General features: G+C 49.4%; 2 protein-coding genes and 15 non-coding genes across 17 annotated transcripts in view; all 17 read left to right on the top strand.

Annotated features, from left to right (window-relative positions):
- The window catches only part of LOC125942841 (uncharacterized), a 178,908-nt gene that overhangs the window by 7,628 nt on the left and 148,408 nt on the right, over positions 1-22,872 (top strand). The gene's annotated exons all lie outside the window — the stretch shown is intronic.
- Positions 1,024-1,105, top strand: Trnas-uga (transfer RNA serine (anticodon UGA)). The gene has a single exon. It is a non-coding gene; the product is annotated as a tRNA-Ser (tRNA).
- On the top strand, positions 2,620-2,701 carry Trnas-uga (transfer RNA serine (anticodon UGA)). Its single transcript has one exon. It is a non-coding gene; the product is annotated as a tRNA-Ser (tRNA).
- Positions 2,832-4,022, top strand: LOC125942844 (uncharacterized). Its single transcript, XM_049661088.1, has one exon. The coding sequence runs from the start codon at positions 2,832-2,834 to the stop codon at positions 4,020-4,022; it is 1,191 nt and encodes a 396-aa protein (XP_049517045.1).
- On the top strand, positions 7,725-7,806 carry Trnas-uga (transfer RNA serine (anticodon UGA)). Its single transcript has one exon. It is a non-coding gene; the product is annotated as a tRNA-Ser (tRNA).
- On the top strand, positions 7,882-7,963 carry Trnas-uga (transfer RNA serine (anticodon UGA)). The gene has a single exon. It is a non-coding gene; the product is annotated as a tRNA-Ser (tRNA).
- On the top strand, positions 8,039-8,120 carry Trnal-uaa (transfer RNA leucine (anticodon UAA)). Its single transcript has one exon. It is a non-coding gene; the product is annotated as a tRNA-Leu (tRNA).
- Trnas-uga (transfer RNA serine (anticodon UGA)) lies at positions 8,196-8,277 on the top strand. The gene has a single exon. It is a non-coding gene; the product is annotated as a tRNA-Ser (tRNA).
- Trnas-uga (transfer RNA serine (anticodon UGA)) lies at positions 8,353-8,434 on the top strand. Its single transcript has one exon. It is a non-coding gene; the product is annotated as a tRNA-Ser (tRNA).
- Positions 8,510-8,591, top strand: Trnas-uga (transfer RNA serine (anticodon UGA)). Its single transcript has one exon. It is a non-coding gene; the product is annotated as a tRNA-Ser (tRNA).
- Positions 20,428-20,501, top strand: Trnan-guu (transfer RNA asparagine (anticodon GUU)). The gene has a single exon. It is a non-coding gene; the product is annotated as a tRNA-Asn (tRNA).
- On the top strand, positions 20,589-20,662 carry Trnan-guu (transfer RNA asparagine (anticodon GUU)). The gene has a single exon. It is a non-coding gene; the product is annotated as a tRNA-Asn (tRNA).
- On the top strand, positions 20,750-20,823 carry Trnan-guu (transfer RNA asparagine (anticodon GUU)). The gene has a single exon. It is a non-coding gene; the product is annotated as a tRNA-Asn (tRNA).
- On the top strand, positions 21,072-21,145 carry Trnan-guu (transfer RNA asparagine (anticodon GUU)). The gene has a single exon. It is a non-coding gene; the product is annotated as a tRNA-Asn (tRNA).
- Positions 21,233-21,307, top strand: Trnan-guu (transfer RNA asparagine (anticodon GUU)). Its single transcript has one exon. It is a non-coding gene; the product is annotated as a tRNA-Asn (tRNA).
- Positions 21,395-21,468, top strand: Trnan-guu (transfer RNA asparagine (anticodon GUU)). Its single transcript has one exon. It is a non-coding gene; the product is annotated as a tRNA-Asn (tRNA).
- On the top strand, positions 21,556-21,629 carry Trnan-guu (transfer RNA asparagine (anticodon GUU)). Its single transcript has one exon. It is a non-coding gene; the product is annotated as a tRNA-Asn (tRNA).

Below are 22,872 nucleotides of genomic sequence, written 5' to 3'. Positions count from 1 at the left end.
GAAAGATGCAGTCGCACAAATTTGTTCAGGAGAGTAAAGTGTGGGGGGCTTGGACTGGCACATCTCTTTCTCAAACAGTTAGTGAACAGGTTTTTCTTTTTTGGCGAGGTAAGCGACCCATTCCTGCAAACGGTGTGCCAGGCAAGATTAGGGCGACTGTTACCCGACTATGTTATTAGCACCCATGTCATGTCGGGTACGGGGCAGGGTTACTTTCGGGAAGTAGTATCAAGTGTGCGATTTCTGTGCGTTCGGTTTTCCAATGATTATTTGTATTCTGTTACAAAGTGAAAATTGTATAAAGACATATGTGACATAGTGTTGCCAATTCCCTTGTACAGAGCCATATACAGTGCAGGCCAGGGTCAGAATGTCCTGAAAAGAGTTAAAAGAATGCAAGTAGCCCCAAGTGTGAAATCTTTCTTTTTCAAACTGCATACCGGGACGCAACCAGTGAGAACTTTCCTGGAGGAGCGTGGGTTTTATATGCCCTGGGGCGCTCACTGTTTTATTTGCAAACAACCGGAAACCATCGATCACGTTTTTCTTCACTGTTGGGAGGGGGTCTTTTTTTGGGATGTGTTGCAGCGGACAATGAAAAAAGAATTCCCGTTAGGGGGGGGGGGGGGGAGCGGGGGGATACGCACGGCATCAGGTACCTTGCAATAGACAACGAAGGAGTACCTTTTCATCTGATTATGTTGACTGGCCTGCACTATATATGGCGCTCACGAATGGCTGGCTTCTACTGTGAACCAGAGACCGGCAAGGCCGTCCTTTCGAGAGAGCATGGCTCGTTTAATAGAAGCAGAAAAAACAAAAGAATGTGTTTCGCCCTGGATTGCCAGCGTGGAACCCTTGGTTACACTAAAAGAATTTTAAATGACATCGCCAGTCACCACGTGACTGACGGCATTATGTGCATTACAATAACAACCTTATTGTAACCTTGTTTTGACGTCTCATTTGTGATGTGTGCTACGTGTTGTGTTGTTGAAAAACCGGCAATAAAGAAAAAAAAATGCAGTCGTGGCCGAGTGGTTAAGGCGATAGACTTGAAATCTATTGGGTTGTACGCGCGCAGGTTCGAATCCTGCCGACTGCGTGCGTTGCTTTTCTTTTGTTTTGCTTCGCCTTAATCAGGAATCTGAGCCGCGGAGAGAAAGCGCCTTTTGTTCTTGCAGTCGTGGCCGCGGAAGTCAAAGTGCTTAGTTACGCAGATGATATCGCGGTCTTTTGTAAAGATCAAGAAAGTGTCACAGTGGCAATAAGTGATGTCAAGTCATTCTGCGAGTGTACCGGTAGTAGAATTAATTGGAATAAGTGTCTAGGTATCTGGCATGGAAACTGGCGAAGAACACCCTCATTGTACGAAAACGTCACTTGGACGGTATCACCTGATAAGTACTTAGGTGTACCGCTCCAACACTACCGGGACACAACAGAATATTGGAACGAAGAAACGGAGCACCTACGCACTAAGACGCAAAAATGGGGAGGTCGAGATTTTTCAATGTTTACGCGTGCAACGGTCTGCAACATTTTTCTTGTTTCGCGAGTGTGGTATGTACCTCAAGTGCTATCTATGACACGTAATACTGTTCAAAAGCTACACAGAGTGATAGCAGTATTTGTGTGGGCTTCTACATGGGAAAGAACGAGTCGCACAAATTTGTTCCGCTCTGTGCGCAGTGGGGGACTTGGCCTGGTCCATCTGTTCTTATCGTGGCTAGGTTTATTTTCTTACGCGATCAAGGCGATTGCTTCTTGAGAACAGTGTTACATGTGCGGTTGTCAAATTATTTGCCAGAATTTATTGTTTCAACGGTCCATGTCGACCAAAGACGACCAAGGGGTTATATGCGCGAGATAGTTGGGGCTTTCGAAATCGTAAAAGTACGCTTTTCGATGGAATATCTCTCTGGAGTGACGCGAAAGAAATTATACAGGGATCTTATAGAAGCCATGTTGCCATTGCCTGTTTACCGATCACTGTACCCAAGAGGTCCCGGAGACGATGTTTGAGGCAGAGTCAAAAAGATGCCTGTGCGACCATCAGTCAAAACGTTCTTTTTCAAGCTACACAGTGGCAGACTCCCTACAAAACCTTGGCTGCCAGAAAAAGGCATATTTGTTGCCTGGTCTGTAGACTGCATCATCTGCAAAAAGCTGGAGACGGTTGAACAGATATTTCTGGATTGTAGTGATGCAGTCTTTCTCTGGGATATCCTTCAGAGGACCTTGAAGAAAGACTTGCCCGTTACACCATACGGCATCTGTTTTCTGCCTGTCAAAAACGTAGGGGGTGTGCCCTACGACATGTTCATGGCACTCGTACTCCACAGCGTGTGGAGGACGCGGATGGCCGTGCGCAACTAGGACCTGAATCCCCGATCGGCACGAGAGAATTTCATCGAAAGTGTAGAATACTTTAGAGAAGTGTACAAAGTTCAAAATAAGAAGCCGGAGTGGTACCCCCTTTTGGGGGTACTGTCTTTGATGAAGCGATTGCGTTTTAACCCCCTCACGTGCTGAAAGTCATGTGACAGCGCTTTTATATGTGACAATGCACTGTACATGCTTGTTTTATATGCCAAGCAGGCAATAAAGAAAAGAAATGCAGTCGTGGCCGAGTGGTTAAGGCGATAGACTTGAAAGCTATTGGGTAGTACCCGCGCAGGTTCGAATCCTGCCGACTGCGTGCATTGTTTTTCTTTTGTTTTGCTTCGTCATAATCAGGAATCTTAGCCGCGGAGAGAAAGCGTTGTTCGTTCTAGCAGTCGTTGCCGGGACTCGGCTTTCTGCCGCGCTAGCGAGCGGACGTGTCGAACATGAGCTCCATCGGAGCGGCTTCAGCGGCCCAGCAGGGCCGCGGTAACAGGAATTTTAGTTCAGAAGACCCGGACTATCAAGTTTCGCTGCCTCAACTGCCTACAGGTCGGAATGTTTTAAATACATTGTTTTTACATGCTGATGTGCGTGCCAGGCCGTATCGGGTGGAGCACTTCCGCGACGCACTGGCTAGCTTAGGCCTACTGCCGGATGTTATCGCCCTAGGGGCGTATCAAATGAGCCACGTTTGGGCAGTGACTTTCAAGAGCGATGAAAGTGTCAAAAGGCTTGCAAGCGCCAAGGAAGTAAAAGTGAATGAACATCGGTGCATCGTGGTTGATCCAGCAAACCAGGCCGTGCGGCTGAAGCTGCATTGGATTTTACACAACGTGACGGACGAGGACATAGGCACCGCCCTTTCACCGTACGCGAAGGTCACGGACGTCTTCCGGGAGAAATGGCGTGTCCACGGAGTGCAAGATAAAGCATCCTCAACGCGTGCGGTGTCGTTGGTTTTGAAGACGGGTATGACCGTGGAAGACCTGCCTCATCAACTTGGTGTCGCTGGCGCGCAGGCCTTAGTTGTTGTACCAGGCAGAGCACCACTTTGCCTGAAATGCCGAAACACCGGTCATGTTCGACGTGACTGTCACGTCCCGAGATGTGCCGTTTGCCGGCGCTACGGCCATGATGAGACGGAGTGTATTAAGACCTACGCGTCCGTAACGGGACCGGCGCATCGGGAGGACGTGGCTGACCTGTTAATGGACGAAGCAGACGTGGATGAGTCTTTCCGTGCGCAAGTTCTGTCGGCCGACACATTTGCGACGCCCACTGAGCAGGCTTCCATAGCCTCGAAGGCGGTAACTGTAGTAACTACTGAACAGAAAGCTGCAGTGCAGACAAGTGACAGAAAAGGCAAAGAAGAAACGGCCATAGAACTCGCCACTGCCGGGGCGAGTACAGCAGAGCACGGGCCAGCAACTGCAATGATGGACGTCGCAGACTCGAGTGCAAGCAGTGCGGCTACGAAGAGAGCAAGGGACGTAACGAGCGGCCAAGAGGAGGAATTTGACAACGAGACCAAAGACAAACCGCCGCAGAAAATCCAGGCGAGTCCTCGGGCTTCCATTCGCCCGAAACCGAACATCCCGCCGGACAGACGGACGGCGGCAGAACCGCCTACCTAGGATCCGGCGCCTACTGGGGCGCCCGGACTAGCCACGTCAAGAGATGGGTGCCACTTCAGAATTAGCCTACGCGTACACCGTAAAGGTACGCGTGTGGTTAGAGCGGCTTTTCGTTGAGGATTTGTTTTTGGAAAGTTTTTTACAAAGTGTTGGAATGGTTTGTTCTCTAGCGGCACCTTGGGGGGCGATCGGCCTGCTTATACAGACTAATGGCGGTGAAATTAGAGACAGCATTGAGAGTGGCCACTTTAAAAGTTCGTGGTCTCGGAGCGCGAAGGAGACAGTATCAACTCAGTCGCTTGTGTATGGAGAAGGAACTCGATGTTGTCGCTTTACAAGAAACTAAGGTCGAAACTCAAGAGCAGACCGATCGCATGGTGACGCCTTTCACGCCGCATTACAATGTGTGCGTATGTCATGCTAATGGTACATCAGGCGGGTACGCGCTGCTTATACGGAAGAGTGCTGGCATTATTGAAGAACGTGTAACTGCATGTCAAACTGGCCGCATGTTCATTGTCGATTTTTCTTTTTCTGGAGCGTCGTGGCGGCTTATATGCGTTTATGCGCCGAACATTGTGAATGACCGAGCGTTGTATCTTGAGTATATAGAGCAGTACCTAAAGTGTGACCGCTACATCATATTTCTTGGTGATTTTAATTGTGTGTGTACTGCGGAAGATCGAAACAGAAGGGAACGTGTTCGTGACAAAAGCGCTCTCTATTTGAGCTCCCTAATTGACGACCACAACTTAGAAGATGTGGGTCAAATTTTCACTGACGGTACGATTCCGCAGTACACACACATTCAAGGAAACAGCCGAGCAAGGCTGGACAGAGTGTATGTTTCACTAGATTTGATCCCCCTTTGTAACAGTTATAATGTCACACCGCTATCGTTCACGGATCATAGCTTAGTGAGCTTCGTGATGGGGGCAAAAGTTAAAAGAACACGATTCAACTGGAACACGTGGAAATTCAACGAAAAGCTGCTTGACGATGAGCCATTTGTGCGCACAGTAAAGGAAAAGATATTAGACTTGATGACAAACAAGCATGACAATTTTATGGCTGCATGGGAAGAATTTAAGGTCCAAGTTAAGTTCATTGCGATCGAAAGAGGAAGCAGCCGCCAGCATGACGAACTGCAGAAACAAAGATAGCTGCAAAGACAGCTAGAATTTCTTTTGAGCGTACAAAATACGGTTCATGATCAGGTTGCGGAAAATGTAAAGAAAGTAAGACATGAGCTGGAAGTTATTGACGCAGAGCGATATAAAGCTGCAGTTATACGTGCTCGGAGCGAACGGTTATGGATGGGTGAGATGCCAAACAAAACGGGCAATGAGCGACGAAAAGCGGCATGCGTCAAGAAATGAGATTAAACAGATACGTTTTCAAAACGAGGTGACGTCAGAAGCTGTTTTAATCGAGAGAGCCTTCGTTGAGAATTATCTTGAATTGTTCGGCAATGGGGCACGCTCTGGACTAGGCTTCGACAGCGAATTCATGAGCGAAATTCCAAGGTTGGAAGACGGCGTTAGAGAAAGCCTTGAAATGCCAATAAGTGTACCCGAGATTGAAAGGGCGATAGATGAGTTGCCGCCAGGAAAGTCGCCAGGGCCAGACGGCCTAGGCGCCAAGTTTTACAAATTATTCAGTCACGAGTTTTCCTGTATTTTGCACAGACTACTCTCAGAAGTGTTAAAAAAGTGCCACCCTCATTCCGCATGTCACACGTCGTTTTGATTCCAAAAACCGATGACCGGGAAAAGCTTCTTTTAGTAGGCTCATACAGACCGATAAGTCTAACCAACACAGACTACAAAATATTTATGAAAGTACTGGCTGGACGATTCCAAAGCGTGATTAAGGACCTTGTAGGGCCACACCAGACGTGTGGCAATAAAGGCCGTACAATTTTCACCAACACCCACATTGCGAGGAATGTGTTAGAATGTTGTGATGACATTGGGGGTCGGGTGGCGATGTTGCAGCTCGACCTTGCGAAGGCCTTCGACCGGGTGTCACATGAGGTGCTTTTCTGTATATTGCAGTACTGTAATGTTGGGAAAATCATTTTAGAGGGCGTTAAAATGGCCTATGAAGAGTGTTCAACGCAGATTGTAATTAATAAATGCCTTAGTTCGAAGGTGCCAGTCTGCTCGTCTGTACGACAAGGCTGTCCTTTGTCCCCATTGCTTTTTGCCGTATACCTCGAACCTTTTTGTTTGGCAGTCATCCATAATGTAAACATACGTGGTTTTAGGCTGCACGCCGCTGAAGTTAAAATGCTAGCCTATGCAGATGACGTCGCCGTCTTTTGTGAAGACAAGGAAAGCGTGATCGAGGCTGTCCGCCTGGCACGATCTTTTTGCAAGTACACGGGCGCCCAGATAAACTTCGAAAAAAGTGTTGGCATATGGCATGGAAATTGGGACGCGATGCCCACTGATTTCGCCGGAATGCAATGGACTACAGTGCCTGCACCTTATCTAGGTGTGTCCCTTGAGCACTATCAAGACTCCACGCAGTTATGGAGCGGACAAACAGAATTGATGAAAGAAAAGATAAAGGGATGGCAAGGCCGGGGATTATCAGTGTTTGCGCGTGCCTCAGCGTGCAATGTTTTTTTGGTTGCCAAAGTCTGGTATATACTGCAAGTAATGTTCATGTCTCGCGTCAGTGTTCAAAAAGTGCACCGGGTGTTTGCTACCTTTATATGGAATTCCACTTGGGAGCGAACCAGCCGTACAAACCTTTTTCGCAGTGTTCGCAGTGGAGGCCTTGGGCTCTCACACTTGTTCATCAGACAGATTGTATCGCGGTTCTTTTTCCTGCGCGATGAACGAAATGCTTTTCTCCGCACTGTCATTCAGGCGAGAATGGCAACAGAACTGCAGGAATTTGTTTTAACTACATCCAGTGTTATCAGTAGAAGAGCGACTGGTTATTATCGTGAAGTAGTTGCGTCTTTTCGAATACTCTGTGCACGGTTTTCGCTGGAGTATTTGTGCTCAGTGAAAAAGAAAAAACTGTACGTCGATTTGGTTGACAGCATGCTACCTACCCCACTGTATAGGATTGTTCACTGTGGAGGCCGAGGAAAAGATGTGCTGAAACGAATCAAAAGGATACCTGTAAGACCTGCTGCGAAAACATTTTTTTTCCAGCTACACACAAACACCCTCCCCGTTAAAGTATGGCTTGAACAGAAAGGAATATTCGTACCGTGGACAACGAACTGCTTGCTGTGTACAAAGCCCGAAGCAATTGAACATGCCTTCATTGATTGTCGGGACGCAGTATTTCATTGGGATGTCTCGCCGCGCACTCTCAAAAAAGAACTCCCCATAACCCCGTACGGAATTCGATTCCTGCCAGTTGAAAGTGATCAAGGAATACCTTTTGATATGTTCATTCTCCTGGGCCTCCACAGTTTGTGGAAGACGAGAATGGCTGTTCGTCAGGCTGACGCCAATGCACGCTCTACGCGAGAGAACTTCATTGAAAGTGTTTCTTTTATACGAGAAGTGTATCGTGCACAGAGTGAACCCGCAGACGGGGTTAGCATTCTTGATGAGCTGGTGTGCCTCAAGAAATTTTAATATGACCATCCCGCCTGACGTGATGTCGGTGCACTGTATATATGCATTTGTATTGTTTCACTAGTGTCAAAGCAGGCAATAAAGAAAAAAAGAAGCAGTCGTGGCCGAGTGGTTAAGGCGATAGACTTGAAATCTATTGGGTTGTACCCGCGCAGGTTCGAATCCTGCCGACTGCGTGCGTTGTTTTTCTTTTGTTTTGCTTCGCCTTAATCAGGAATCTGAGCCGCGGAGAGAAAGCGCCTTTTGTTATTGCAGTCGTGGCCGAGTGGTTAAGGCGATAGACTTGAAATCTATTCGGTTGTACCCGCGCAGGTTCGAATCCTGCCGACTGCGTGCGTTGTTTTTCTTTGGTTTTCCTTCGCCTTAATCAGGAATCTGAGCCGCGGAGAGAAAGCGACTTTTGTTCTTGCAGTCGTGGTCGAGTGGCTAAGGCGATAGACTTAAAATCTATTGGGTTGTACCCGCGCAGGTTCGAATCCTGCCGACTGCGTGCGTTGCTTTTCTTTTGTTTTGCTTCGTCATAATCAGGAATCTGAGCCGCGGAGAGAAAGCGCATTTTGTTCTTGCAGTCGTGGCCGAGTGGTTAAGGCGATAGACTTGAAATCTATTGGGTTGTACCCGCGCAGGTTCGAATCCTGCCGACTGCGTGCGTTGTTTTTCTTTGGTTTTGCTTCGCCTTAATCAGGAATCTGAGCCGCGGAGAGAAAGCGCCTTTTGTTCTTGCAGTCGTGGCCGAGTGGCTAAGGCGATAGACTTGAAATCCATTGGGTTGTACCCGCGCAGGTTCGAATCCTGCCGACTGCGTGCGTTGTTTTTCATTTGTTTTGCTTCGTCATAATCAGGAATCTGAGCCGCGGAGAGAAAGCGCATTTTGTTCTTGCAGTCGTGGCCGAGTGGTTAAGGCGATAGACTTGAAATCTATTGGGTTGTACCCGCGCAGGTTCGAATCCTGCCGACTGCGTGCGTTGTTTTTCTTTGGTTTTGCTTCGCCTTAATCAGGAATCTGAGCCGCGGAGAGAAAGCGCCTTTTGTTCTAGCAGTCGTTGCCGGGAGGATTCCACTTCCGGCCACCGTAGCGTGTGGACGTGCGTCTCATGAGCTCCCAAGGAGCAGGTATAGCCGCCCCCCGAGGCGGCGGTAACAGGTCAACCGAAATGTTCAGCCAGGACTACCAAATTGTTTTGCCGACTTTGCCCTCAGGTACGACTGTGAAGGACACTGTGTTTTTACACGCCGATTTGAAAGCCAGGCCGTATAGGGTCGAACATATTAGAGATGCACTCGAGCAACTTTTGCTACTGCCGGAAGTGGTCGCACTAGGTGCTTATCAAATGAGTCATGTCTGGGCGGTGACGTTCTGTGACAACGAAGCAAAGAAAAAGATGCTGGCAGCTGGAAACTTCACTGTGAAAGACCGACGCTGCATTGTAGTCGAACCGTGCAACCAGGCGCTAAGGATAAAGCTGTACTGGCTTTTGCATGGCGTTCCCGATGAAGACGTGCGCACTGCATTGGCTCCATTCGGCAAAGTCCTGGAAGTCACCAGAGATAAGTTTCGTGTTCAAGGCTGTAACGAGAAGAATACTACAATGAGGTTAGTGACCTTACAACTGAAAGTGGGCGTGAGTACGGATGACTTGCCGCATCAACTGCGAGTTGCGGAAGACCTGGCGCTTGTCTCTGTTCCGAGCAGAGCACCGCTCTGCCTCCGGTGTCATGGCATCGGACACATGCGACGAGACTGTCGTGTCCCACGCTGTGGCCATTGTCGCCGCTATGGCTACGATGAGACCATGTGCGTGCGATCTTAAGCATCAGTAGCAGGACCACCGCGAAGTTATGATACGTCGGAACATATTATGGATCTGAATGACGCCAAGGAAGCTACACGGGAAGATGAGCATGAAGACTCCGCTGTGACAACTGTTGAGACAAAGCCACCCGGAAAGAAAGATACGAACACGAAGGACACCAACGTAGACGAAGGCCCCGTAGGCACGGCAACTAACACAGACAGAGGGCCCGCTAGTCAACATGAAGTTGCTAATACGACTATGCCTTCAAAAGATATAATTGAAGTGACGGAAGCTCCCGAGGTCGCAATGGAAACAGTTACCAGCGCTGCAGCGAAGCGTACCCGTGATGAAACCCAAGACAACAGACAGAACAACGGCCAGACGAGCACAGGGGAACCACCTACGAAGACGGGCACTGCTCGTCGTAGCATCATGCATTTCAAGCCCAATGTACCACCCGACCGGAGACCGACGCCCACAGAGCCCCCGCCTTAGCGAGGGAACTGTTTGTGTAGTGAGAACTCGAACAGTCCGATCACTGATCGGGCCTCTTTATGTGACAAGATGGCTCTAAACCCACCAGCAACAAAAACGATGTCGGAGCCTACCATCCTGTCGAACGGCGATGTGAGTACTACAAGTATTGTAAAACCTGTTTAATATGGCTAACAAACTAAAGAGAGAGAGAGAGAGAGAGATAAATGAGATGCGAAAGGCAGGGAGGTTAACCGGAAGGTAAATATCCAGTTTGCTACCCTACACTGGGGAAGGGGTAAGGGGAGACAGAAAGATAAAGAAAAATGCACACACCTACAGAGGGAGATAAAGAAAAGAAAAAAAAAACCACATACACACACACACAAAGGAACTCAGGAGCGTCACAGTCGTTCAAACAGGTCGCTTGACCGGAGGAACTTCAGTAGCGCCCTCGTCGCCTTCTGCTGTGAAGACCGTATCAGTCGGCATTCTAAAATCGTCTGCTCAGAAAGCGGCCGGTCGTCGAGGCGTGCCAACTCCGTTACGAGCGACTGTCTCTGGGAGCTGTAGCGGGGACAATGACACAGGATATGTTGGAGTGTTTCCTCGCTGCCGCAAGTATCACAGGCAGCACTGTCGGCCATTCCGATGCGACAAGCAAAAGCATTCGTAAAGGATACTCCAAGCCACAGTCGGCAGAGAGCAGTTGTCTCGATTCGAGGAAGTCCAGATGGAATGCGTAGTCGGAGGGATGGGTCCAGGCGGTGCAGTCGAGTATGTTGGAAACCAGGTGTGTTCCACATGGCTCGTGTGGAATCACGCGCGATTATGCGAAGCTTTGTTACTGCATCGGCTCTTGATAGCGGGATGGGTTCCTTCACAGCATTTTCGTGAGCCCTCCTCGCAGCTTCATCGGCCTGTTCGTTGCCCATGATGCCGCAGTGGCCTAGGAGCCACTGAAAAGTGATGTCATGTCCTTTTTCTGCCAGTTGGTGACAAAGGTGCCTTATTTCCAGCACAAGTTGGTCTTGTTGTCCACGACGTAGAGCGGATAGCAGACAATGCAGGGCGGCCTTTGAATCTGTAAATATGCTCCATCTTCGTGGTAAGTCTTCGTGAATTATGTGAAGTGCGCAGCGAAGTGCAGCAAGCTCCGCCGCAGTCGACGTTGTCTGGTGAGAAGTTTGAAACTGAAGGGTCACAGCTTTTGCGGGGAAGATTACAGCCCCTGTAGATCCGTCAAGAGTTGTCGAGCCATCAGTGTAAATGTGAAAATGGTCCTTGTATGTCTCGTGCAGCATGAGGAGAGATAGCTGCTTGAGAGCTGGGGACGAGAGTCCTGCTTTCGTTCGAATCCCTGGTACCGAGAGTCGAACTTGCGGACGAGCCAAACACCAAGGAGGTGATAGCAGTCTCTCGGCAGGCGTATAATCTCGAGGGAGGCAGTCACGGTACGCCGATATCGCCTGGCAAAAGGAGGCATTGGGTCGGTCATTCGGCAGAGTGGCGAGGTGATGGGAAGGGGAGCGGGCAATGTGCCCGATGTGTGCTCTGAGCACTTCCAATGTCATATGAGTTGTCACTGGGTAATCTTGAGCTATTGCAATTGTTTCCGTTGTCGATGTGCATCGTGGCAATCCAAGACAAACCCTTAGTGCCTGCGCCTGAGCACTTTCGATTGTGCGCATGTTGCTTCTGCAGGTATTGCTCAGTACAGGTAAGCTGTATCTCAGATATCCGAGAAACAGTGCCCTGTATAGTTGTAACATTGCGTGTACTGACGCTCCCCACGTTTTCCCTCCAAGAAACTTGAAAACGTGTGAAATGGCCATTAGGCGCTTCTTCAGGTAGGTCACATGGGGACTCCAGTTGAGGTCTCGATCAATGATCACCCCTAAGAATCTATGCGTCCTGGTGTAACAGATGTTTTGCCCATTGATGGATATGGCGTAAGGCGTCATTGACTTCCGTGTAAACGCGACCAGCGCACATTTCTCAGGTGAAATCTGGAGGCCTTGTTCGCTGAGATACGCCGATATTGATGTCGCAGATTTTTGAAGTCTCGCGCGCACCTGAGGACGTGTTACACCTGACGTCCACACGCAGATGTCATTGACATACATTGATATATGGACAGCATTTGGTATGCGTTCCACGAGACCGACAAGAACAAGGTTGAATAGTGTGGGACTCAAGACGCCACCTTGAGGAACACCACGGTATTTGCAGTGTAGAGACGTCGGACCGTACTCGGTCTGCACAAAGAATGACCTCATGTGTAAGTAGTTGCGGGTCCACCGGTACACGCGGCCACCAAGGCCAACCGATTCCAGAGCATCAAGTATGGCATCATGAGCAACATTGTCATAAGCTCCTTTTACGTCCAGAAACATAGCGACCGATAATCGTTTACATCTCTTTTGATGTTGGACGTACGTGACCAGATCAATGACGTTATCGATGGAGGAGCGGAGACGTCGAAAGCCGGCCATAGCATTTGGATAAACCTGGTAGCGTTCCAGGTACCACTCTAATCTGGCAAGGATCATGCGTTCCATCACCTTCCCTACGCAACTTGCCAGCGCGATTGGGCGGTATGACGCGAGCTCGAGTGGTGACTTGCCAGGTTTGAGGAGTGGCACCAGGCGGCTTGTCTTCCATTCTTGAGGAACGTTTCCATCCTGCCAGGATTCATTGAATATATCCAGCAAGGCATTTCGCGCTCGCTCACCCAGGTGGCACAAGATGCGGTACGATATGCCATCTGGTCCAGGAGACGACGGCCGATTACACAAAGCAAGAGCCGCATCAAGCTCCTCGGTGGTGAAAGGCAAGTCCATGCGTGAGTCCCGTGTATGCGGCTCAATGCTATCCGTACCAAGGGGGCCTGTGTAGGTTGATTGACCTGCAATCTTTCTGCAGAAATCTTCCGCTACCTCGATGTCCTCTCGACGTTGGAAAAGTGCCAAGGCTTTGAATGGCACGCGTTGTTCGGGAGACGTACGTAGGCCTCGCACGGTTCTCCATATGTGAGAAAGAGATTTTCGGGGGTCTAGGGATTCACAAAATTTTGCCCACCGTTGAGATTCCAGTTTGGCCATTCGGCGCTGGATTTTCTTTTGCGTGCGTCTGGCTATTCTGAGATCATGGATGGACTTAGTGCGTCGGTATCTTCGCTCGGCCCGCCGACGAATCGCACGGAGTCGCTCTAACTCCACGTCGGATTCGGAGAACCTTGGATTGCATTTCAGCGTGCACATCGCATTCTGTGTTGCCTCCTTGATAGCTTGCTGAAGGCCAGAAGGGAGACCGTTGCGACAAGCTTCTTCCATGCTGGTTTCGAATGTAGACCAGTCAATTCGCCGGATTGCGTTTGGCGAATGGCAGCTGGCCAAACCCTTGATCTTAAGGTAACTGGGGATATGATCACTCCCATGTGTCTCAATGTCTAAAAACCACTTTACATGAGTAGCCAAGCGACGTGACACAAAAGCCAAGTCTAAGCAACTGCTGTATGATGAGCCTCGTAAAAAGGTAGGGCTCCCATCATTAAGAAGGGACAGTCCATGGTCAGATGCGAATGAAGCCAATCGTCGGCCGGTTGCGTTAATTTTAGAGCTTCCCCAGATAGGATGGTGGGCGTTAAAGTCTCCTGTGATAATCCATGGACCAGGGGTTGCTGTCAAGATGTCTTCAAGTCTCTTGCTATCAAACCGGGTTGAAGGGGATAAGTAGGTACCCACCAGTGTAAAGGCTACCTTTTTCTTCTTAACAGTCAGGCAAACATACTGATTCTCGTCATGAGGTGGCACTTGCTGAACGACGTAGGTAAGCTCCCGACGAATAAACACAACGACCTTGCTGCTTTCGCTGCAAGTTGAGGACATGATTGATTCGTAGCCGGATAGACGGATTGGGTTTGATAATTTCGGTTCACAGATTACGATGATTGGGAAACGGTTAGAATGTACAAACTGACGAAAATCAGGCATCCGACATCTAAGTCCTCTGGCGTTCCACTGGATAATAGATGCCTCTCTGACCTCTTGGCGGAACGATTGGTGATTGCCATCCATGGTTCTACTCGAGGGCTGCTAGGACTGGGCTCAGCGCGTCCAGCACTTGCAGGCCACTTCGAGCGGCTGGGGTTGCAATACTTGTCAGTAGCTCTTTAATGACATTCATTAGGGACCGCAGCATCGGTATGATCTGTCGGTCAACCCTTGGTACTTCATCCACCGAAGTGTGCGTGGAAGTAGACATCAGGCGGGGAGGCTCCTTGGCAGGCTGTGTGCGCGGAAGCGCAGGCCAGTCTTCCGCCGCTTTAGATTTGTCAGTCTCAATCCTCTTCGTGCTGGTATGCTTACTTGCACTCGAAGGTAGTGGGTTGGGTGCGTCTTGCGTATGATTAACACCACGTCTTGTACGCTTGCGTCGACGATTACGCCGGCGTCGTACAGTCTCAGCAGCTTCCCTATGGGATGAGCTGTCTCGGACCATTTGTTTAAGCACGGCAATTTCTCTCCGGATTTTCGGGCACTCTTTGGATGAGGCATCATGGGATCCATCGCAGTTATTGCACTTTAAATGTGTTGCGCGGCAAGCGTCCACAGTGTGCGACTCAGCGCAGCGTGGACAAACCGTACTCTTTGTACAGACGCCCTTGACATGGCCGATCTTCATACAGTTATGGCACTGAAGTGGCTTGGGCACGAATGGGCGAACAGCATGTCGGAAGTGGCCAACCTTGACATGCGAAGGAATGGAATCGCCCTTGAATATCAACTTCACGCAGCGGGAGTTGCCAAGGCGGAGCACATGTGTGATGATAACTCCTTCGGTCACTGGTTTGATGAGGATTGGCAGATCCGAGTTCGCTATGGCCAAATCAATGTCGTAAATGACGCCCGCCATGCTGGATTCGTCCAATGGTACACGCGGTCGGACTTTGATGCCTCCCAAATCGGTTATTTTCCGAAGCTTGTCCAACGCGCTACAATTTGTCGCGTCCACAGCGAGGATATTCTTTCGCGTGTTTATTCGAACTTCCCTTATGTCGTTCGGCGCCACCCCCTCGAGGAACATGGAGAGAGCTTGCCTGTTAAGCGTTCGGAGGCTGACGGAGGAGTCCTCGGGTACGAAGAGGACTGAGTGCGGCCAGCGTTCAATTTTTGTCTTCATTGTTAATGTCCTCGCTGGTGAAAACACCTTGAGAAACCTTCTTTTGGCTTTCCTGCTCATCACAGACTCAAAGCTGTCATCCGACGAGTCGTCGCCGGCGACCGAGTACAGTTCGGTGTCCTCACTGGTGGTAGACCAGGAACCTCGTTTCCTCGACGAGCTCGCCATGGTTGACCTTTGGCCGGGTGTCACCGCAGTTGACTCCGCGTCCATAGCCACAAGGCAGCGAGCCTCGCTGATGACCTCGCTGGTGCTGGACCAGGCGCGTTGATTCCCCGGGGAGCTTGCCATAGCAGACCTCAGGCAGGGCGGGCCTGTGGAAGGCTCCGCGTCCGTTGCCACGACGCAGGGAGCAGCGTCCCCGAAAAACGTGGAAAACTTGATCAAAATGCAAGGAACAGAGATAGAAGCGTTCTATCAAACAGGCACTTCGTCGTCGTCTCTAACAAACTAAAATTTCCTTTACGCATAGCGACCTTAAATGTGCGTGGCTTGTCAGCCCGCAGGAAACAATACCAGCTAAGTCGCCTTCTCTTAGAAAATGTTCAGGATCTGATCGCCGTACAAGAAACAAAAATCGAGACCCAATTTAGAGCAAACAGATCGAATGGTGGAAACTTTCAGAGCTAGATTTAATATTTGCGTGTCACATGCTGTGGGTACGTCTGGAGGCTGCTTGATATTATATCGAAATTCTATAGATATTGTTGAAGAAGCAGTTATAGCATGCCAGAGTGGCCGGTTTGTTGTGTTGGATTTTGGATTTTTCGGTATGTTATGGCGGGCTCTATGCGTTTACGCGCCTAATACAGTCCAAGAAAGACGTGATTTTTTCGGAACTATACAATCGTATGTAAAGTGTGACCGAAATGTCATCCTGTTTGGCGACTTTAATTGTGTGCAAAGACCTGAGGATAGAAGTAAAAAGTTACTGGCGAGAGACAAAAGTGCGATGTATTTGACAGAATTTGTAAATGAACATGACCTAGAAGATGTAGGAAGCGTACTAGTCTCTGGAAACAGCACGACGTACACCCACTTCCAAGGTGATTGCCATGCCAGGTTAGACCGTATTTATGTGCCTGCTCTTTTTCTGCCTGAATGTGTTGACTATCACGTCAAATGTGTTAGTTTCAGTGATCACTGTTTAGTAACAGTTACTGTGGGCACAAAAGGAAATGCTTCCAAATTTAATTGGTTTACTTGGAAGTTCAACGATAAATTATTACAAGATCAACCTTTTCTTGAAAATCTAAAAGAAAAGATACATAACTTGTTGTGTGATGAGTCAGGTAGCATTTCAGCTTCATGGAAAATCTTTAAATCGGAGATAAAACTTGCTGCGATGGACCGAGCATGTGTGCTACACAGAAAAGAAAAAGAGAAAGAAAAGGAACTTTATACCACGCTAGAATTTATGATTGCAACGGAAAACTACAAGCCGGGTTTGTTTGAAAAGCAAATAAAAGAAATTAAAAGTAAGCTAGAAGCAGTTGACATTGAAAGATATCGAGGCGCAGTAGTCAGGGCACGCGCAGAGCGGTTTTGTACGGGGAAACGCCCACCAAACGAGCGCTAGGCGATGAAAAGCGGCATGCAGTAAAAAAAGCAATAAACGAAATTTGTTATCACAACCGTGTTACCACAGATAGTAATATCACTGAAATGGCCTTCGTTGAGCGCTTCCGTAGCTTACTAAATCATAAGAAAGAAAACACCGAGCTCTTTAAAAATAACTTCCTGCCACTAATGCCTAAATTAGAAAAAGAACTATGTGAGGAGCTAGAAAGACCAATTAGCGTGAAAGAATTTGAAAAAGCAATTGATGAGTTAAGCCTTGGTAAATCACCTGGACCAGATGGACTAGGGGCAGCTTTCTATAAATGCTTTAAAGCAGAAATGGCAGAAGTATTGCACCGCGTAATAAATGAGTGTTACGAAATGAAGAGGATGCCCCCATCATTTAGGATGACACATGTGGTACTAATTCCAAAGACCAATGATCCTTTGAAGTTACGCTCTGTAGAGGCTTACAGACCAATAAGCCTCACAAATGTTGATTATAAAGTTCACATGAAAGTGCTTGCTAAGCGACTTCAAAAAATAATTAAAATACTAATTGGACCTCACCAGACCTGTGGAATCCAAGGAAGAACGATATACACTAATATCCACCTTGCCAGAAGCATACTTGAATCATGTGATGCCGAAGAAGGCCGGGTTGCCATGCTACAGTTAGACCTTGAAAAGGCCTTTGATAAGGTTACACACGACATTTTACTATTAATACTGGAACACACCAATGTAGGTTCTGTCATTCTAGACGGTGTGCGAATGGCTTATGAAGGCTGTACCACTAAACTAGTGTGATGAAGAACCGACGCAACTACGCATCTGACGGCCGTAAATGGCTACTCGTCATACCGCGCAGCCTGCGCTCCACTATCTGCGCATCCTTTCACGTTGACCCGCAGTGCCCCCACGCTGGAGTCTTCAAAACATATGAACGACTTCGTCAGCGCTACTACTGGCGCGGAATGTTTACATACGTCCGCAAATTCGTTCGTTCATGTACGGACTGCCAACGTCGGAAATCTGCGCCTTGCCGTTCAGCTGGAGCTTTGCAGCCCCTTCCCTGTCCCGCCCGACCATTTGATAGAGTGGGCATTGATCTCTATGGTCCGCTTCCTGTGACACCTGCCGGTAACCGCTGGATCATCGTCGCCGTCGACCATCTTACGCGATATGCTGAAACTGCGGCACTACCTTCCGCCACTGCGCGCGACGTCGCCTCCTTCCTGCTCCGCTGTTTCATCCTCCGTCACGGCCCACCTCGTGAACTTCTCAGCGATAGAGGGCGCGTCTTTTTGTCTGAGGTTGTCGAAGTTCTTCTGGCTCAGTGCCACGTTATTCATAGGACAACCACCGCCTACCACCCCCAGACGAATGGACTCACGGAACGTTTCAACCGGACCCTGGGTGACATGCTGGCCATGTACGTCGCATCTGACCACACAGATTGGGACCTTATCCTACCATTTGTTACGTTCGCCTACAACACTGCAACCCAGACTACCACTGGATTTTCTCCCTACTTTTTGCTTTATGGCCGTCACCCATCCCACGCCATGGACACCCTGCTACCCTACCAGCCCGATGCTTCTGAGTGTGTGCCCGTTTCGACTGCAGCACGTCATGCCGAGGAGTGTCGCAAGTTAGCGCGCCACTTCCCCACCGCTGAGCAACAGCGCCAGAAAAGGCTCCATGACGCCCACTGTGAGCAACCTGTCTTCTCTCCCGGCGACCTCGTCTGGCTGTCAGTCCCTGCGCATGCTCCTGGGCTCTCTTCCAAACTTCTTCCCCGCTTCGATGGACCTTATCGCATTGTCCAGCGCACGTCTGCGGTGAATTACCTAATCGAACCACTGACACCCCCCTCTGACCTCCGTTGTCGTGGACGTGACATTGTTCACGTCGATCGCCTTAAGCCCTACCGTGAGCCGCTCGTGATCACTACTGTTTGAGTCGCCAGGATGGCTGATTTTTATCCCGGGGGTGATTGTGATGAAGAAGACGTGCAACATGTTCTGCAGATGATGCACACCACCAGCAGTAGCAGCATCGTGATCGCTCCGCAAAAGACGACGCCGAAGTTACCGCTAAGAGCGCTGCCCGACGTAACTGTTTAGCCGCCCGTTCTGTGCCAGTATATCCGAAGGACCTACATCTACGCCTGCATCAATAAACCTCATTTCACTAGTAATAAATAAGCAACTTAGTGAAAGTATAACAGTTACCTCTAGTCTGCGCCAAGGATGTCCAGTCTCGTCATTGTTATTTGCTCTGTATGTAGAACCTTTCTGTTTAAAGATTCTTCAGAACCCCACTATTCAAGGCTTCCAATACTGTAATAATGAAGTCAAAGTGTTGGCATATGCCGACAACATTGCTATGTTTTGTTCAGACATAAAAGTGTTGAAATAGTAGTGAAAGAGACTACAGCCTTTTGTGAAGCCACAGGAAGTGCTGTCAACTGGACAAAGAGTCTCGGCATTTGGTATGGAAACTGGCCAATCACACCAGAGGTGTACTGCAACATGCAATGGTCGAATTCGACAAACGTATACCTTGGAGTGCCCCTGCAACACCATAATTCAACGACTGGTTATTGGCTTGAGGAAGCTGATAGAGTAAGAGACCAGACTCAGAAATGGGGCGGTCCCAAATTCTCAGTATTTACAAGAGCAAATGTGTGCAATACATTTCTAGTGGCCAAAATATTCTATGTATTGCAGGTATTGAGTATGACAAGAATGACAATACAGAAACTCCACCGAGTGTTTGCAGTTTTTATTTGGGGCTCCAGTTCGGAGCGCGAAAGCCGATGCAATCTGTTTCATGCAGTGCGGAACGGCGGACTAGGGCTGTCGCATTTGTTCTTGAAACACGTAGTTTCAAGATTTATCTTTTTGCGTGATCAGAGTGATACATTTTTGAGAACTGTAATACAAGTACGCCTGCGGAACCATCTTGCGGATTATGTTGTGTCAATCAGCACTGCAACACATAGTGCACTACCATGTTTCCTGCGCGAGGTTGTGGCTGCTTATCGCATTGTTCGCGCGTATTTTTCTCTTGAATACCTTTGCATTGTAGGAAAGAAAAAGTTCTATAAAGATTTAGTGGATGTTTTTCTTCCGACACCTTTATATAGGGCAAACTATTATTTGGGTGATGAAAGAAACGTGTTGAAAAGAGTTAAGCGAATGCCTGTACGAAGCTCTGCGAAAACATTTTTCTTTCAATTGCATACTGAAACGCTCCCTGTGAAGCCATGGCTTCAAAGCAAGGGTATTTTTGTTCCCTGGACAATAAACTGTAGAATATGCCAGAAACCGGAAACTATTGAGCGTATATTTCTGGATTGCCACGATGCACGATTTTTGTGGGACATTCTTCAGCGCACAATTAAAAAAAATTTAGTACTGTCACCATTTGGCATACGGTTCTTGCCTTATGACGAAACAGGGGGCGTTCCTAGTGATATGATTATGTTGCTTTGTATGGATGCACTTTGGAAAACACGGATGGCAGATAGATATGCTGACATTGATGCACGACCAGCGCGACAATATTTCATGGAAAGCGTTATCTATACAAGAGATGTACTGAACTTTGCGGTCAACGCTCCTGAATGGGTGACGCAATTGGATGAATTCGCGTCACTAAAGCCCTTTTAAAATTGCATCATGCTCAAGACTAGCTGATGTATTTTACCTTTTGAAATATTTCTCACTTGTACTACTGTATGTTGTTGAAAACGGAAATAAAGGAAAAAAAAAAGCCTCCGTGGCGCAATCGGATAGCGCGTTCGGCTGTTAACCGAAAGGTTGGAGGTTCGAGCTCTCCCGGGGGCGAAGCTTCTCCTTTTGATGCTTTTTTGTTGTATTTATTCTGGTAGATTTTCTGTAGCAAGTGCGTGGTGGGGAGAGCACCGAGCAGCCGCCTCCGTGGCGCAATCGGCTAGCGCGTTCGGCTGTTAACCGAAAGGTTGGAGGTTCGAGCCCTCCCGGGGGCGAAGCTTCTCCTTTTGATGTTTTTTTGTTGTATTTATTCTGGTAGATTTTCTGTAGCAAGTGCGTGGTGGGGAGAGCGCCGAGAAGCCGCCTCCGTGGCGCAATCGGCTAGCGCGTTCGGCTGTTAACCGAAAGGTTGGAGGTTCGAGCCCTCCCGGGGGCGAAGCTTCTCCTTTTGATGCTTTTTTGTTGTATTTATTCTGGTAGATTTTCTGTAGCAAGTGCGTGGTGGGGAGAGCACCGAGCAGCCGCCTCCGTGGCGCAATCGGCTAGCGCGTTAGGCTGTTAACCGAAAGGTTGGAGGTTCGAGCCTTCCCCGGGGCGAAGCTTCTCCTTTTGATGCTTTTTTGTTGTATTTATTCTGGTAGATTTTCTGTAGCAAGTGCGTGGTGGGGAGAGCGCCGAGAAGCCGCCTCCGTGGCGCAATCGGCTAGCGCGTTCGGCTGTTAACCGAAAGGTTGGAGGTTCGAGCCCTCCCGGGGGCGAAGCTTCTTCTTTTGATGCTTTTCTGTTGTATTTATTCTGGTAGATTTTCTGTAGCAAGTGCGTGGTGGGGAGAGCACCGAGCAGCCGCCTCCGTGGCGCAATCGGCTAGCGCGTTGGGCTGTTAACCGAAAGGTTGGAGGTTCGAGCCCTCCCGGGGGGCGAAGCTTCTCCTTTTGATGCTTTTTTGTTGTATTTATTCTGGTAGATTTTCTGTAGCAAGTGCGTGGTGGGGAGAGCGCCGAGAAGCCGCCTCCATGGCGCAATCGGCTAGCGCGTTCGGCTGTTAACCGAAAGGTTGGAGGTTCGAGCCATCCCGGGGGCGAAGCTTCTCCTTTTGATGATTTTTTGTTGTATTTATTCTGGTAGATTTTCTGTAGCAAGTGCGTGGTGGGGAGAGCACCGAGAAGCCGCCTCCGTGGCGCAATCGGCTAGCGCGTTCGGCTGTTAACCGAAAGGTTGGAGGTTCGAGCCCTCCCGGGGGCGAAGCTTCTCCTTTTGATGCTTTTTTGTTGTATTTATTCTGGTAGATTTTCTGTAGCAAGTGCGTGGTGGGGAGAACGCCGAGAAGCCGCCTCCGTGCCATTCTGCTTCCGACAGCCGAGCTGAGCGGTCAGCAGAGTCATGGGCTCCAATGGAGCGGCGACAGCGGCCCTAGTTGGCCGCGGAAACAGGGTGAACTGCGAAGACGACACAGGCTATCAGATTATTTTGCCTCCCCTGCCAAAAGGACGCGTGGTGTTGAACACCGTATTTTTGCACGGTGACGTGCGAGCCAGGCCTTACAGAGCTGAGGATTTTCGGGACGCTCTCGGCCCAACAGGACTGCTGCCGGAGGTGCTTGCGCTTGGGGCTTACCAGATCAACCACGTCTGGGCGGTGACCATGAACAACGCCGACGCCACGAAACGGCTGATGGACGTCAAGGAGCTCAAGGTAAAGGGGCGGCGCTGCATCGTGGTTGACCCCCAAGACCAGCAGGTACGGCTGCGTCTTCATTGGCTAATACACGGTGTGGCTGATGAAGATGTAAGAACGGCGCTGGGCGGCCTTTGGAAAGGTCGTTCAGGTCACCCGAGAGCGATGGCGGGTACAAGGAATCAGCGACAAGGGGACGACTACCCGCTCCGTGTTGCTCAAGAGCGGCGTGAAGCTGGAAGACCTCCCACACCAAATCAGGGTCGCAGGTGAACTGGCACTTGTTGTCGTGCCTGGCCGCCCAATGCAGTGCTTGCGCTGCCAAGGCTCTGGTCATGTACGTCGGGAGTGCAAGGTCCCTCGGTGCTCGCAATGCCGCAGGTTTGGTCACTCGGAAGACCAGTGCATACGCACGTACGCTTCTGCGACCGGGCCGGCCAAGGGTGACGACGCCGCGCAGTTGGTGATGGATGTGGCCGAGGCCGAGGACGCGGCAAAAGGGGCAGGAGACCAGGCAACCCCAAGTGCGGCAGCCTGTTCGCTTGCACCGGCTGTCGAGGCGGTGGTACCAGTGGACAACAAGGCTACCGATGGAGGGGCAGAAGATACAACGGACAAGACTACGGAAGAAAGCACAATCAACTCAGCGGAAGCATGTGTGCCAATGCAGACAGTGGAAGACCCGTCGGAAAAGAACGACGCAACGGGCAGCAACGTCGGTTCGAGCCCTCCCGGGGGCGAAGCTTCTCCTTTTGATGCTTTTTTGTTGTATTTATTCTGGTAGATTTTCTGTAGCAAGTGCGTGGTGGGG

This window comes from Dermacentor silvarum, chromosome 1 (genome assembly GCF_013339745.2).
Source record: "Dermacentor silvarum isolate Dsil-2018 chromosome 1, BIME_Dsil_1.4, whole genome shotgun sequence".
Taxonomy (NCBI): Eukaryota; Metazoa; Arthropoda; class Arachnida; order Ixodida; family Ixodidae; genus Dermacentor; species Dermacentor silvarum.
The sequence above is the reverse complement of the archived record's forward strand: the minus strand, read 5'-3'. Positions and strand labels throughout refer to the sequence as shown.

Bases quoted from the DNA above. Each gene is read 5' to 3' on its own strand.
- LOC125942844 (XM_049661088.1), top strand. From the start codon at position 2,832: ATGAGCTCCATCGGAGCGGCTTCAGCGGCCCAGCAGGGCCGCGGTAAC.